Source organism: Manis javanica, chromosome 11 (assembly GCF_040802235.1).
Source record: "Manis javanica isolate MJ-LG chromosome 11, MJ_LKY, whole genome shotgun sequence".
NCBI lineage: Eukaryota > Metazoa > Chordata > Mammalia > Pholidota > Manidae > Manis > Manis javanica.
Window position 1 is genome coordinate 29,827,671 of NC_133166.1, and position 17,416 is coordinate 29,845,086.

Below are 17,416 nucleotides of genomic sequence, written 5' to 3' on the forward strand. Positions count from 1 at the left end.
CAAATTCTTGGGCAAGTAACTTGATTTCTCTGAGTTGTGATTTCCTCCTCCTCCTTGAAACAATTAGTGGGACTTATGAAAGTATTAAATAGTGAATGGCACAGAGTAGGCCTCCTGCACTGACCCGGTACTTCCTTATCAACATTCTCTCCTACTGTCCCTCAAGAGCTACGCCTCTCACAAACTTCTCTGAAAACACGGAGCCAGAAATAATAAACCCAAATACAACATTTCCCACAAAGAAGCAAAGTCACGTGGTTTTCTTTACCTTGCCTTGCTGGGTACATTCCCACGGCTGTCCTCAATTCCTTTCCAGGCTCTCCTAGGAAAGTCCAAGGGCATCTATTTAACTGGTATAAGTCTCCCACCTCTCCCTCTTGAGAGCCTGGAAGAATGAATTAGCAAGTGGCTCAGGATTCTCTAAGGACAAGGCTTTCCGTGTCATCCCGGAAAATATTAAAATGTGGAAAATCCACTCACCTCACCACCTCGTGTTTCTGTGTGGTATCAAAATCTACCCTTTTGGAGTTCATTTAATCTGTCCTATGCAAACACTGAATCAGGTCCCAATCACTTTGCTGAACAACGTTCCAAATAGACAAAAAAGTATAATCAATTTTTTCAGAACTACATAGTCTTAGTTGACAGCACTCCTGTTTTGATCCCTATTAACAAAAGCCTCTCTACCATGAAAGTAAAAGAATTCCCAGAAGAATGACCTTACATGCTACCTTTTCTGGAACCAGATTAGTTTTATACAGTTGAATTCCTTATAATAAAGGTGATTTAGTAAACATTTGTGTTAAGTTTGATTTAATTTGCAGAATTTTGTAAGTTTTTCTTATAAAGAAATCCACAAATCAAGAAAAAAAATCCTTTATTGGCCCAAGGATCTCAATATGACATTTTATACCACTACTTCTTCTTCTTGAACTTATTTCCTTTTTACTTCCTCCTCAGAATTTTATCCTAATATTTATGCTTGAAAATCTTTTACTGCTCAACTTATGCTATCTCTGCAATATAACTGTTATATATAAATATATATGTATATATACATAAACTTTTAAATTCTATAAGTTTTAATTGTTAAAAAAATTTTTTTCTTCTGGACTGGGCTTACATTACCTTTACTATTAATATACAACTGATCAATAAATAATTATATTATAAATTTGTATCATTAAATATAAAAGTAAAATTTTATTATAAATGCTTTAATTTTCTATTTTTATAGTTGCAAGCACCAAGAAATTTTGCTCACATAAGTAACTAGACAAGATTGAAGGAAATTTTGTTACAGCAGTTATCAGTCAATCTTTGCTCTGAGTTACAAGCCAAAACTACACAGTGATCTATCATTAAAAATTATTTTTAATTATCTAACAGCTGACAACTCTTACAATTTTCTTTAAAGCAAAAGCTAGAAACCATCCAATTTGGAAAAGGACCTGTTTCTCATTCACTGTCTTAAAAATATTTCTAATTATTCTTTTGCTTATTAACCTGGAAGTTTTTACATACCAACAAAAAAAGGAAAAACCTAAATGTAAACAATAAATTAAAGTAGATAAATATTTAGTATTTTGTGAATGTATGTTTGTTTGTTGTACAGTGTTGGTATATATATTTAGGTATATACAGAAACAATGGTCATCTCTGTAAAGTGGGATTCTGGGTGATTTTTTTTGTCTCTGTTTTCTAATTTTTCTTGAGAGAATATGAATTACTTTTATAAAATCAACTAATTAAGTAAGGGGGAACTGCCCCAACCATGGGCTCCTGAAAGCGACGATAGAGGAGAAAGACATGCAAACAAGTGACTACTTACAAAAATCATGCCTTCAGAGTGCAGAGAAGGTCCTAATTCTGCCTGGAGCTAAGTCTCTGAAGGATGAATTTACCAGGGAATGAACTCAGAAAACCAAGAGAATATCAAGTGCAAAAAAATGAAAGGGAAAAAGAGCCTACTGTGCTGAGAAATTACATGCAATAAGTATAGGACAGGAAGGGCAGGCTACGTGTGAAGGACTTCAAGTAAAAGTCACATGACAAAGATTTTTGAATGTCATGTTAAATGAGTTTGGAATTTTTCTGTCAAAGAAGATTCAATCAAGAGCTTTTGTGATTCATTTATATGAAGATAAAGAAAAGGCAAAACAAATGGTAACAGAAGACTGGCTAGAGGTAGGTACAAACTTCCAGTTATAAGACAAGTACTAGGGATGAACATACAGCTAACAGTGCTGTGTGATATACAGGAAAATTGTTAAGAGAGATGTTAAGGGTTTCTTTCCCTTTATTCTTTTTTTTATTGTATCTGTATAAGAAGCTGGATGTTAGCTGAACCTATTGTAATCATTTCACAATAATGTAAGTCAAACCACCATGCTATATGCCTTAAACTTATATAGTGATGTGTGTCAATTATTTTTCAGTAAAACTGGGGGAAAAAATAATTCTAAGTATTTCTAAACACTTGAGAATAAAAGGGCAAAACAAATGGTAAGAGGAGAGTGGTTAGGGATAGGAATGCTGAGCACATCTGGGAAGAAACACGAGGCAACCTTCTAGGGTGCTGGAAATGTTCCATATCTTGACCTGAGTGGTGGTTACACAGGTGAGTACAAATGCTGAAAACCATTATGCTAATGCTTAATGTTTGTGCACTTCATGGCATGTTATTCCTCATAAAAAAATAAGAGTCTTTAGCAAGTAAATATGATAATCAACCTGTATTTAGAAAGGTCACTCTTGGGAGCAGTCTGGGAGGTTGAGGACTATCCAGAGGCAGGTCTTCTAAGACATTAAAGCTGCATTCCAAGAAAAAGATGGTTAAGGCTTTAACTGGGTTGGAGGCAGCAAGACACTAAGCAGGGCTTTTGGGAAATGGAATGCACAAGACTTAAGAGAGTGATTACTGAGAGAGAAGGTAAAATCAGAGATGACACAGCACTAAAGGAGCTGGTGAATACAGGAGAAGAGCAGCTTTACAGAGATTAGTATTGAACATGGCAAGGTTGAGGTGCCTGTGGATCATCCAGCTGTCCAACAGCCATAATTATACACACTAAACCATATGCTAGGTCATCCTCCAAATACTTTACATACCTTAATTCACTTACCCTCACAAAGACCTTATGAGGTAAGAACTATTATTATCCATTTTACAGATGAGGAAACTAAGGTACAGAAAGGGTAAGAGACTTGTCTGGGATCATATAATAAGAGGTAGAGAAAGAATCTGAACCCAGGCCTCTGGCTCAAGAGTTCATGCTCTTAAGATGACCATTGAGAAACAGGTGATGTATCTCTGACATGAAAGACATAGTGGAAGCCCTGAGGATAGCTGAGGTACAGGAAGAGAGTACACAAAAATAAAGAATAACAGAGCAGGCTTCTCAGTGTTGTTACAAGGGTAAAATGAGAAGACACTGATAAAAACCCGTGGTAATACACAGGTGTTAGAGTCAGCACTTAATTTAAATGAACCTATTAAGGATAATTCTTCAACAGGATAGCATTGTACAAAAGGGGCTGGGTTAGATTGAAAGAAGTTTAAAGGGCAGAGCAATCAGATACAGTGTGTGGTTAGAGGTCCAATGTTGGCATGGAAAAACAACAATAAGGACACTTGGGGGTTAATGGGGAAATATAAAATACGGTCTGAGCACTAGTTAAAATAAAAATTTACTAAACTGGAAAAATAGAGATAATTAAAAAGTAAGAATGAAAAACAGTATTACAGAAAGATCTTGCTTTGGTCAATAAAAAACAAATATGTACATATATATGCCTAGAGAAAGATCTAGAAGAGGGTACACTAAGATATTAACAGAGGTGACCTCTTGGTGTTGGGAAAGTGAAGATTTTAATTTTTTTGTAATGTACTACAATGCACACATTGTATTTTTAAAAGAACCGATTTAAAGTTGAAGATAAAGATAATTTTATATTTTGCAGTTTTCTATTAAAAGTTCGCAGACACAAAAAAACAAAGTAAACCTCAAACAGACAGTGTACAAGCCAGTTCCAGATGGCAAACAAAGGAGAGGAAAAGAACCTCACTGTAGCTGGCAATCCAAAACTCAATGAAAACTCTTCCGTATCCATCTCTTTTTGCCTCTTTTTTGTTCTGAGCAGCTGCCTTTCCAAATAATGGGAAAACCTAGCATGACTGCCTCCCTCTCATTTGCGTCATTCATTCTAAGAAAACAGGACACCATAGACCTCCCAGCATTCCCAAAAAGAGTCAATGAAGCAAGCAGAACTGAAGAGCCTGAACGGAACACTGGATGTCCTGTATCCACACACTGAAAGCGAAGCAACTTGCAGAGGAAGGAGAAATACCCCATGGAGCCAGCTCCCCTTTGGGATTACACAAGCAGAAGAGATTCTCCTGGAAAGATTTCCAACTTAAAGATTTCATCAGGTAAGTGCTGCCCCTTCACAGACTTCCTAAATTTAATGCAAACGAGCTAATTTTCATTTCTATTAAATTTAAAGATGCGGTTGGGGGACAGAAGTAAGGGGGAGAAGGGAGGGCCCAGTGTGGGCGGAACTAGGAGATGGGGGACAGCCTACTGCTGATGACTCTCTCCTCTTGGCTAGGAATCACAGCCAACGGGAAAGTGGCCAGATCCACTGGTAAATTCCAGTTCACCAGTTGAGGACCCTCACCAATTCTCTTCATCTTCAAAACTGCCTCAGCATTCTGCTTATTGCCTGTTACAACAGAAATTTTCAACTAATGAATGCCAGCATAAGTGAACAGTCTGAACTGAGGGTTTATGGACTGAGCTATATGAACTCGGGGGCTAAAAGACTTTAACACGAAACAGAACCAAACGCTAATATTCCATTAATAACATTTGATGTAGTATTATCAAAGATTAAAGCTCCAACACTCATCACAGTATCTGGTGTTTAATAGGTCAATAAGGAACTGTTGAATGTTGAGTGCTCCAGGACCTTCTCTGCAACCCAAACTCTCAGATTCAGCATGAGATATTATTTAAAGGTCTGTGTTCTCACTTTCATGCTGACTTTTCAAGTTTTTCCTTACAGATGGAAAAAGAGGAGGGTGGAGAAAACTTTTAAATTACCATACCCTGTGCCAATTCACTGGCCTGGTAAGGGCTGATCAGTCCACCCTCATCATCTCTGGTGAACTCATGTGGACTACGTGAGTGGGCCTGGGCTTTAGGACAACCCACCCAATGCATTTGTGTGAAGGTCTTACTTCCATTGGCCTCTTGTGTCCTAAAAAAACAGTGCATGGTTGGGGTCCCTAGGTGCCTGACTCCCCAGCCACAATGCAAGTTCTCTGACAGAGGGGTCCAGGCCCTCTCTTGGAAACCACTCCACTCATAGTCTATCTGCTCCTTCTGCCCCTTCCAGCCCTCCATCATGACTTTCACACTAGTGTAGTGTTAACTTCTATCCCTATCTAAGCTAGCCTAGATTTCTTAAGAGAAATGATCATTCAGATACTAAAATGTCATTTACAACCATATACAGAATTAAGGTAAAATACCAGTTCTCCAGTCTTCTTACTCCCAAACTCTCTTAGAAATCTGGGTATACACACCTTACCAGAGAATTATAAGTCATCTTCAAAAACCATCACAAGTTTACACAAACAAAATAAACCGTAGGCCCCTAACTACACTAACACCTGGTTTGTTACAGGGGCCTCCTAACTCCTCCAAGGCTTTAGTGTCTTCTTCAGTTCCAAACCATTTCTGCACTACCGATTATGTCACCCTCACTGGAGAACAGTATTTAAAGAATTTTCACGTGCGTCCCTGTCATTCCAAATGTAAAGTCTTCAAGATAACAGTCAAGATCCTCCAGGAGCTGGTCTTCACTGTATATAGCCTACTATAGTTCCCAAGAATCCCTTTCATAAACCTGCTGATTCAGTTCAGATGGCCTAATTTCCATCCCATACAAACCTACATCTTTTCTGCCTCTGGGCTTTTGCTCATGCTATTCCTAGTCGCTTCCTATCCCCAAAGTGCCTTCCTCGATTCAGAAGGCAGCATTAAATGGAGGAAAGAAAACTGACCTAGGACTCAAAGTACCTGGATTCTAGACATACTTCTAACATAAACTAGTTATGTGCCTTTGGACAAGTCCTTTGTCTCTCTGGGCTAAGAAAGACTGAACTAAATGCTCTTAACAGTCCTTCCAGCTTAAAAAAAATTAATCTGTGATCCCTATATGCCCAGCCAAATCCAATCTCTCCTTCAAAACCTACTAGTACTCCAAAAATGTTCTCTAAGCATTCCCAGTTCACCTATTCTCTGAACTCCTATGTCTGGAATCCAAAACAAGTCACACAGGGCATTCATTCAACTAAGACTTTCTGAGCATATTCTTGGTCAGATATGGCTATGTATTGGTAATAAATATAAAGCCAAGTAGACCCAGACCTGTATGTACCACCTGTGTATCCCTTTCCTCTCCACTATTTTTATACAGGTGAAGTCATTTTAAACATGAACATCAAATGAAAACAACACTATTTATTCATTTAACAAATATTTAAAGAAAACTTTCCATGAACTGTTTTCAGAAGTAGAGATACCAGTAAACAGATGGACCAACTCCCTAACCTCATGGAGTTTATTTATTTGTGAACACAAACAGGAAAAACACACAAATATGCAATATGATTTTAGGAAGGAAAACAAAGCAAGGATTAAAGATTGATTAAGAGCAGTTTACAGAGGATGGTCAGGGAAAGCCTCCCTGAGGAGGTGCATTTGAGCCAACACCTGAATGAAGTGAGGGTACAGCCTAGCAACATTAAAGAAGAGCATTCCAGGTACAGGCAAAGGCTCAAAGACAGGCAGATGGGGAGGAAGGTGGACACCAGGTGGGAAAGCTAGGGTTCATAGCACATAAAGACCTGTAGTAAATTTGGATTCTATTTCTAAGTGTGATGGGTAGGATTCCATATGAGGGCTACAGAGGGGACAAACATAATACTTTGGTTGTCACCATGAGAGGAGGCTGTATTGGAATAGAAGAGGAGGAGTCAGGACCAGTTAAGGGCTCAGCATCCAGTCTCCAACTGGCTAGGTTCACATCCTGGCTCTTCAGCTAATGAAATGTGCGATCTCAAAAGGTGCATTTCTCTGTGCCTCAGTTTCCACATCTTTAAGTGAGGATAATGAAGTTATCTGGAGATGAAACTAGTGCAGGTAAAGCCCTTAGAAAAGAGCCTGGAACTGAGTAAACACTATAATACTAATACTTTACAACCATGGGATCTGCTAAGAAAAGTGCAGATGAACAAGGTGGGTGAAGCCTGCATCCTGAGGCAGTCCAACATCCCCTAAGGCCTCCATTCAGCCTAAGACTTTGCCATAAGTCTGCATGTCCCAAGCCTTGTCTGGGGCCCAAACCCCTTGTATGTAACTCACCATTTAAAGCTTGATAACTTACTACTTTAGTTCCTCAGGCAACACATGTTCTAAATTCAGGCTTTTTTCCCACATACTTGTCTTGTATATATCCACTGCCATGCTTGACACAACGTCAGCCACACACTGCAATGTTTGCACTCACTTGTGAATATGTCATGCAAATTCCAATAAAAACAAAAATCAATGTAATGAACTACGCTTTTTCTTAAGGAGAAAAACTTCATTATCATCTTCAAGGGGTGATATGGATTATAAGATATCTTCAACACCACCCTATCATTCAACCATCAGACCCACCTTGGCAGAGACAGTCACAACGGTCAAAGGAGTTACACCATCTGCCTTGCCATTTTCCCTTCTGACTTCCCAATCCTTATGCTCTGAGTATAGACTTTTCTGTCTCTTCTTTCCTGGAGATTTGTCTAGCTGTAAAAGCCTCTGCTATCTGGCCAAATGCCACACTCTGCCCCCCTATCCCAGTCCTCATAGCCCTAAAAAAAATCTAGACACACAAGCCAGAATATTCCTTTAAAAATTAGCATCAAAATTTAGGAGGAAAAGAGGGAAAGATAAAGGGCATAATCTAAATACATATCCAGAGAACCATCTAGACAGTCCTTCTCACCAGTGTATAGGAGTCACAGTACCTTCAGCTAGTTACTATGAGTATTTATAAATGACTTCAAGTGATAAGAGTTTCCAACAGCAGAAAAATCCAAGTGACTGAGGGAGGAAAAAAAGAACTATTTTTCATTTCTTTACTCAATTTCCACAGAACTATATGCCTTTCTGTTTTTCTTTCCTGCCCCACCCACCCATCTTGCCACACCCAAGTCCTGGTGATAAACCACAGAAGATAATGCTGACTTACCAAGACCAGCTCTTGATGGGACTTCCACCAAGCCTGAACCTCAGATCCTGAGATCGGCCGCAGCCCTCCAGGGACAAGTAACAGTGACAAATACATGGGAATTATGCAGGCAACTTGAATGTGGACAGAGCTGAGCACATGAAACTACTCCCAAATTGGTTTTCTTAAACAAAGGCTTCTAAATGTCATTTTATTAATACCTTTCAGCAAAGCTATTTCCAACTAACTCTGACTCCTGAGTCAGAGTTAGTTTTAAAACTAATGGGGGTTTTAAAAATGGTCCATCTGAAATAACATACAAAAAAACCCCTCAAAACTGAAAATAGGCATTAGACATTAAGGACTTAAATGAGCACTCTGACTTTAAACCCCGTTTTTCCATGCTCTCCCTAACTTTACAGAGCACTAAATATTAATTTGCAAAGCTGGGTCTTCTGCATCTCTAGGCTTCTTGGAACAGCCTCTAGTGTCCACTGAGAAGCAAAAAGCTTTGATTACCCTCCCATAGTAGTACAAAATTTTGAGAGAACTTTTATTACCTTTGCATTTCCGTGTTGGGACCCTTCTGGTTTGTTTAGAAGCTCTTTGGGTCTTAACAACTAGAAATTATCCCCAGCTCAAGAGGCAAAACCTTTCAGGGAAAACTGCTCCAGGCAGTCCTTACTACTAGCCTTGGGCACTTTCTAATGCAGGGGATACTATGCTAAGTGTAATCTAACACAACTAATAGAAAAATAATAGACTGGGCCCTGTTCACACACTAGAAAATATAACCCCACATGTTGAGCCTCCTTATCAGGGGTTATCTCAGCATCTAGAGCAGAGGCCAGAGGGTAATATATAAACAGCCTCTTCCCAACAGCAATATTCAAATGAGGAGGCATCTAACACCCACATCCAAAAACAATTTCCCATCTAATTCCTAAACTTTACCCACTCACTGATTCACCAAACACCTAATATTAAACATATTCACTGAAGTAAAATAATAAGAGAACAGATGTACTAGGCTAGGGCTTTTTCCATAGTTGATATTCAATAAACATTAAACATAAAAAGTGTATGAATGATAGCAATAAACAGAGTGGTCCCTCAGAGACTGGTTCTGACAAAAATACACCAAAGACACTGACTCCTTGATTAGAGGCACTTTCTACCCCACCCCAGGTAGCCTGCAGGGAAAGGAAGAGCAGGGAGAAGGGGGGAAAGAGCCAAAAGTATCCAGATTCAAACTTTTCCTAAGCTAAATTAACATCCAAGATCCCAACTTCACACCAAAGAAAAACAAAAAGCCACCAACTCTGACATTTGTCCACTCAAAGTAGTTTCCAGAACACTGATAATCAGGGTTCCTAGCATATTCTTAATCAGTACGGCCCTTTATCACAAGAGGTCCGTAGAAAAGGGTTTCATTTCTAATGCTATTAATAAAGGGCTAAGCATATTATTTCTATCATATTTTCTTGGGAATCCTAAATTCCAGTTTAAATAAATAATTCCCACACCCCTAGAAAGGCCTTAATTTGGCTAGTCTGTTCAGTGCAGTTTTGCAAAGGCTGATTCTTTTTTTTTTCTTTTTTTTGAGAGGGCATCTCTCATATTTTTTGATCAAATGGTTGTGAACAACAATAAAATTCTGTATAGGGGACTCAATGCACAATCATTAATCAACCCCAAGCCTAATTCTCAACAGTCTCCAATCTTCTGAAGCATAACGAACAAGTTCTTACATGCTGAACAAGTTCTTACATAGTGAGTAAGTTCTTACATGGTGAACAGTGCGAGGGCAGTCATATCACAGAAACTTTCAGTTTTGATCACGCATCATGAACTATAAACAATCAAGTCAGATATGATTATTCGTTCAATTTTTATACTTGATTTATATGTGAATCCCACATTTCTCCCTTATTATTAATTTTTTTTTAATAAAATGCTGAAGTGGTAGGTAGATGCAAGATAAAGGTAGAAAACATAATTTAGTGCTGTAAGAGGGCAAATGTAGATGATCAGGTCTGTGCCTATAGACTAAGTATTAATCCAAGCTAGACAAGGGCAACAAAACATCCACGGATGCAGAAGATTTCTCTCAAAACAGGGGGGGGTGAGGTTCTGAGCCTCACCTCTGTTGATCCCCAATTTCTCACCTGATGGCCCCCCTGCGACTGTACCTGTCTTAGGTTGTTCCTCCCTTGAGGAATCTTACCCATCTCTGGCTATCCAGTCATCTTCCGGGGCCATACAGGGAAATGTAAAGTTGGTAAGTGAGAGAGAAGCAATATTCTTTGAAAAGGTTAGCTTTTTACTTCTTTGCAGATTTATGCCCTGTGGCTTCTATGCCCAGCATTTGTCTTGAGGTATCTTTACCACTTGGAAGAATTATGATACTCGGTAATTTTCTATATGAGGCACGAATTCTACTAAAGGGTTGTAATTAGGAAGGAAGAAGAAAAGCTATAGAAGTAGCAGATGGAAGAAAACATGGGAAGATTGATTATTTCTTTGATGTATCTTCTTGTAGAGTAACATAAGCATGTATAGGTTTTAACAAACTACTAATTAAATTTCGTACACACATTAACATAATAGGAATACAGTTACATAACAAAAGCAGACCTACAATTACCAGCCATATCCAGTGAAACCAAGAAAACCAGTTAGGTACCCTAGGCATTTGTGAAAACTTATCAATGATATGATGGATATTGTCTAACTGAATTTGAATAGTTTGAGAAAAATCAGATAAATTAAAACAACACATTCCTGGGAACTGTTCACATTCCATATGTTCTTTTAACAGTAGATAGTCTATAGTTGCACGATTTTGGAGCACTCAAAGGCTGATTCTTTTTAAGCCCTTACAATCTTGAGCAAAATTCTTTGGATGATCGTTTTTTTAAATGATCATCTCCAGAACTTACATATGTTCCACAATTACTCAAGGGAAATAGGTGGATAGGGAAAAAGGGCATATTTTATTTCCAAAAGGCTCCCAATCTGAAAGTTTTAATTCCAACATATCTGATAGTGACTTCCTTCACAAAACAAAACACAACATGACAAGTATAATCACAGGTCTAAAAAAGGGAGACTTACAAAGAAAAATACAGAGAGCTCAGCTTGTTGAGCCTGAGAAGAAGGTAAAAGATGGTACAGAAGAGACAATCCACACATTTGGTAGCTACCACTGGGGGCCAGGAAGGACAATTTGTTCATTCTGTGAACATTTGTGCATTGAAAAGGGATGGGAAAACAGTAAAAGTAATAAACATTAAAAGAAAACTTAGGCTAACTACAAGGAGATACTCTGCGATCATCAGCCTGGAAAGCTCGGAGGACATTTCCTGGAGAGGTTGTGAAATCTCTTGAGAGAGATTTAAGGATATTTGGAGATGGAATGGGTTAAAATAGTCAAATGGTTCTATATCTGAGTATCAAAAGGGTACTCCAGACTTATTTTTCTAAACTTCTAGCTATCTTAGAAAATCTAAATCACTCCTTTAGTAGATTATAAAAACGACAAATGCTTACCAAATACAAGAAAATGAACAACTGTTCTGAGTCAGCCATCAGACAAAAATGCAACCAAACATTCCTGACATTTAAATAAGAACACAGCCAAAGTCTCTTCTTGAGACCCCCAACTCTCAAAGCTAACCTCAAGAGCATTTTCATAGAAACTCATACCAAAAGATCAGCAGTCAACTAATAGCACTGCCATTCTCTGGAGGAAATCCTAGATGGTTTTCCTTTCTCATCTATAACCTCAGGATACAGACAAAACAAAATGGCTTTATGGGAGAAGGAACCAAGGGACTAATTAGGGCATGAACTCCAGCTGCTCGCAGGGGATTATTACCCTGATGTACAAGAACTAGAAAAACTGAGTTAGGAGATCCATCCAACATCAGACTCCACACACATCTAAAGATATGGCAAAGCTGGAACTTTAACCCATATCTTTGGATTCTAAATCCCTTACACGGAGAGGTCATATTCCTCCTCAGTGGTCCAAAACCCAATGTGAGTCACATCCTGACACATTCAGAGATGCTGACGGAAATTTCTCATATCAAAGCCCCATTCAATAATAGGGCAAGCTCTTCAGTTAGAGGTTCTTAAAAGTAAAAATAGATATGGAGAACTGAGAGCATATTTTGGTTTTTGTTTTTTTTTTAACAAATTTGACAAATTTGTTAACAATTTGTCAACAAATTTTTTGACAAATTTGACAAAAAAATTGACAAATTTTTTAACAAATTTAACAAATTTGACAAATTTGATTTTCCTGCATGTCAGCTGCCCTTTTTTGCACAATCCCCTGCTACCTGAGATTCCTTGGCTTAAGAACCAAGTCTTCAGAGCACTCTAAAGTTCAGAGGAAAAGGCCTAGCAGTTGCACAAGGAAGAGCAAGAAATCTAGACTGTATTCAAAGTGGGAGACAATTCTAGTAAAATGGCTCCACCCACTGCTGCCCTTCCAGAGCCCATTACCTGCAGAGAATCAAAGGGTCTGGCTATAAATTTGGCTATGCAATGGCCAGGCAAGCTCCCAATTCACTGGTAAGAAATGCAGAGGGGTAGGAAGAGCTTTGCACATCTCTAAATCCTGGCTTTCATATGTCTCCTAAATTGTCCACACAGTCACTCTCTAAAGCCCTATTGCTCCTCTTTTTAAAAAAGTGAAATAAATGTGCATTTTCTCTTAATTGGTCCTATTATTAACAAAGGTAATCTCAATTATTTTTACTTAGCCAGTCTCAAGTTTTAAAATTCAGCATTTTTAAGAAACAAGGGAATGTTGGGGGAAAAGGCACCTCAACTTATATAAGATCTTTAGGGCAAAAGCCCTGGTTTGGGAGCTCAACTCTGCCACTGAGTAAAGTCTCTCAAACAAATTACAATGTTGACTTATGTTCCAAGGTGGGCATGAAAGCAAAAACTTTCAGCGAAGCATTGTGAAACGTGGGGAATACACAAGACAAGCCGCGAGTCATGCTGCCCCACATACACATTCCATTTCAATGTCCACCAGGTCAAACTCAGCTCTTTTCCGATCCCCAGCAGCCCTGTGGTCAATGCAACTAGTTCTTACCCTGTGAACCAAGCTACTGAAGGCTATGGCAAATGGGACAGGAATTTAAACACCCAGAAATCTTGTTACATTCACCTTTTTTAACCTCCTAATTAAGAACTACATTCTGCACATTACCTATGATAAGTGTGTTACATTCCTGTACACAGATGTCACATTAATCTTCTAAAAACATTGCTTTGCCCATCACTTGTTCTCTAAACTCTTTAAAAGCTAGACAATGTGTAAGGATAAAGTTCCGGCTCAGGAGCCAGAATTCAGGCTGACCACCGTGCTTCAACTGAAACTCCTTGCCCATTGGTAGGCGGCTGTCAAGCTTTAGACAACCAGGAGTTAGAATTCCAACTCTGCCATTTACTACTTGGATGAATTGGGCAGAACCTTCTCTATCTTCTCTCTTTAAAACAAGAATAACAATACCTACTTCACAACACTAGAGGATGAAGGAGAGAGCATGGCATGTGGCACAGACTAGATGCCCAGTATTACTTCTCTCCCTAGCTCCAATCCAAATGGTCTACTACTCCCTTTTCACTTGGAAACTTTCCCAGCAGCTCTCCACCAGTTTCAGAATCCACTTTGCTTCAAGGCCTAAATGAAAGAAACCCTTCTCTTCTATGAAGTCCCCTGGCTGTAATCGTTTTCTCCTCTGAGCTTCTATAATTTTTAAGCCCACAGGGCTGAAATTTTTGTTCTTCTCTCATGTGTCACTCTTCTGTCTCCAGTAAGTTCCTAAACTTTTTTTTACTTATTATCAAGCCAATCACAGTGTAAGCATTCAATAAAAAATACTTTCAAGCCTTGGAGTTGTCTGCCAAAAATAGGTGTCCTAAAAAAAAAAAAGGTGTCCTTCCGGCCCAATGAGAGGATAATGCCCCTTCCCATATACTCCTGGGCAAATCTTCCCAATATCTTGGGGAGTTTTTGCAAAGGTAATATTTTACCAGGTAAATGAAAAGGAAGCCAAAAAAAAATCTATGTGGCCACAGGCGGATTCTCAGCCAAGCCAGCAGAATCCAGGAAGTCTTTTACTTCATACACTCAACAGTCTTGAGCTCTTGCTTTGTGCTGTCATTAATTCAGCATGGGTGACAGACTATGCTCCTAGTCTCTACCTCTGATAAGCTTTCTGAAACCTAGTCTATTTCTGATCCCTTAGAAAGCCCTATTTCTGGAAAATCAGCAGTGAAAAGATTCAACTTCTGAAAATATTACTTGGAGGAAAAACAACAACATGGTCACTTAGGTTTTAACCTTGCAGCCCTATCCTAAGAAGGCCAGTTGAAGACAGTGCATAGAAGAAATAGCTCAAAACAGTCCTGAAGATGGAGTAACAACCTCTTCCCCATTCCCAAGACCCTGCTGTCCGAACAGCAGGAACACCTGCGTGGGGATAAAAGCAAGAGCTTGACTAAGGTAGCTTTAAGGCAAATCTCAGTGAAGTTGTTTTATTAATGTTCAATTAATTATAAACCACATTCACATAAAGATCTCGGGAAAAATACAATGATCTCTTTAGAAACACTTGAAAACGTTCACATTTGAACTCTACTAAATTCATAAACGTTAGCTGAAGTCTGTTCCTTCAGTCTTGGGTCACTTTAAAAATGTATCTTTAATATTTAGTGCACTTGAGAAGAAGGGCAAAAAGGAAACATGATCACCTACCAATAAACAAAGTTTAATTGGTTGAAGTGATAGAATGTTAACTTCCCTTTGTTTGAGGTGTGTGTGTGTGTTTTATTTAAGGAGTCTGTATGCAAGTGTGCGTGTGTGCGTGTGTGTTTTCTTTATGGAGTCTGCATACAAGCTACTCCACTTCCAGGTAGAGCTCGACAGCCGCTGCTCAGCAGCTGGGGCGCGTGCGGGGACCCGACGGCTTGCAGAGCCCACTCCCAGGCCGCCTGGGCTGCCCGCAGTCTGCTCCCCGCACACCGCAGCTCCGTACTTCCCCAGGCCCCCGGGGCTCGACGTTCCCCACCCCCAACAGCGCGCCCCGCCGCCGCGCTGGAAAGCAGAGCCTGCCACGACCGCCCGGGGGACAGTCCCCACCGGCCCATAGGAGCGGCCCCTCCGCCCCGCTCTTCTGCGCCTTCCGAGGCCCCCCAGAGCCCGGGCTCCCAGACACAAACACTCCCAGAGCGGGGTCACCGCCCGGGGCGAGGGGCGGTGAAGGGCGGGGAGCAGGCTAGGGCTGCGGCGTTGGCAGAGCCGAACCGGCTCCCCTCCGGCCCGCCACCCATCCTGGGCCGAGGGCACCGGCAGGAGGACCGGCCAGGAAAGCCAGGGCTGCGGCCGACGCACTCACCGCTGCACTCGCCGGCCGGGCTGGACGCTCGCACGGAGGGGGGCTTGCCTGGAGCCGCGGCCCCGAGGAGGAGCCGCTCTGGGAGAGGACGGTGGTCGGGCAGGCATCCGCGCCCCGGGCTGTGGCCGGGCTGGAGGGAGAGAGAAGGGAGGGAGCACGGATTTGGGTGGAGGGGGGCGTGGAGGAGGTGTGCCTCCACCCAAGACTGAGAGGGTGGGCTGCGGAGCCCGGCGGAGGGGTGTGCTCGGAGGCACTGGAGGGAACTAGAAAACCGCGCGGAGAGTGCGCAGAGGGGGGTGGGGAGCCGGGATGGGAGACGGGGTTGGGGACAGGATGGAGTTGGCCCTCAAACTGGACGACTCTCACCTCGGCACCATCCGACCAAGAATTGTGTGTGTCTGGAGCAATGCACTCGGGGGTCTGAAACTTTATGTCATTTTCTCATACACACGTGACCCCCCCTGCAGTCCAGATGGTTTCAATCACTGGAGGAAAAAAGCGGCTGTGCTGGTATGCACGAAAAGCCGGAGCTGGGAGAGTCTGGGAAAAGCTGCCTGTGCAGCCTGCCTGCCTCCCAACAAACCGACGAGCTCTTTCTGTTCTCCCAGCCGTTGGCCTTGGGGAGCCCTGCAGAACCCAGAAAGACATTAAAGAAGCTTCATTTGGAACTGCAGCAATAGCAGAAGAGCTCTGAACGCGCTAGGGTTGCAAGGTCTGGTCTCAACAGGAAGTTCCTTGGCATTCTGAGGATTTGTTTTAAATACTCCATTAGCTTACAAAACCAAACCTAGAAAATGGTGTCCTTAATGAATAAACAATGGAATACTACTAGCAGGGAGAATCTGTGATTTAGTAGTGCCATTCTTAAAGAAATTAACCCAGTATGACAATCCACTTGGAAAGGAGTGATGCAAATCACTTAAAATCCAAACCCAGACATACTTGGTGGGATGTTAGGGAGCCATGTAACCAAATTTCTCATCCTCTAAATCACTATAAGTAGACCTTCATACTGAAATGCATAAAACTGACGTTCACAAACCTAGTTAACATTTTGAGGGAACAAATGTGTATGAATGAACATAAACAGGCTCTAAAGCCAAACCAATTCAATTGTCACATATCCTAAAGAGAGGTATTTACTCAGCTGCGGAGCAAGTATCAAAAATAATGGGAACTTCTAGGTACAACCTGGAAATAATTTAATTTGTTCATTATTGAACAGAAATAACAGCAAGAGCCCAACTGACAAAGTCTATTATTGTTCCTTTGTCAAGAACAATATTAACAGGAATTACTAGTATTAACTCTTTATCTCAACAATATTGGTGCCAGAGGATACGTTCACCTTTCTAGAAGGCCTTACACACAGTTACCTGTGTGTGAAAAATGTATCAATTCTTTGTAGAGTGAATTGGTTCTACATTAAGGAAACCCAAGATTTTCATTGTTGTTGAGGCATATTGACAAATACCTGAACAGTATGATACCCCCAGTCCTCTCCAGTCTCACATTACCGTGGTTCTACCCTCCACAGGCAATAAGAGAATTCATGTGAGATCCTTAGTGAACACCAGCCATGAAATTAACAACGCTCAGGAAAACGCCACCTGCAGTTCCTTAAGCTATGTAAGGAGCTTCTTAACTTTCCCACTTTCAAAACTATCAAAATATCTATTAAGGTCCTGTTTTTCTTGTGAGTGACA

At 40.6% G+C, this 17,416-nt stretch overlaps 1 protein-coding gene across 6 annotated transcripts in view; it reads right to left on the reverse strand.

Annotated features, from left to right (window-relative positions):
• DENND2B (DENN domain containing 2B) overlaps nucleotides 1–17,416 on the reverse strand; it is a 162,749-nt gene that overhangs the window by 126,439 nt on the left and 18,894 nt on the right. For 2 of the 6 annotated variants that reach the window (XM_073216145.1, XM_073216143.1), the window contains exon 1: nucleotides 15,711–15,857. The exons of 1 other annotated variant lie outside the window; for it this stretch is intronic. Coding sequence is in view for 3 of the 5 variants with exons in the window: in XM_073216139.1 (XP_073072240.1) it covers nucleotides 15,711–15,817 (107 nt within the window). In the remaining 2 variants the exon portion in view is untranslated. Of the gene's footprint in view, nucleotides 1–15,710; nucleotides 15,952–16,076; nucleotides 16,183–17,416 lie in introns of those variants that run through there. 3 more of the 6 variants (XM_073216139.1, XM_073216140.1, XM_017646539.3) reach the window with 3 other exon arrangements.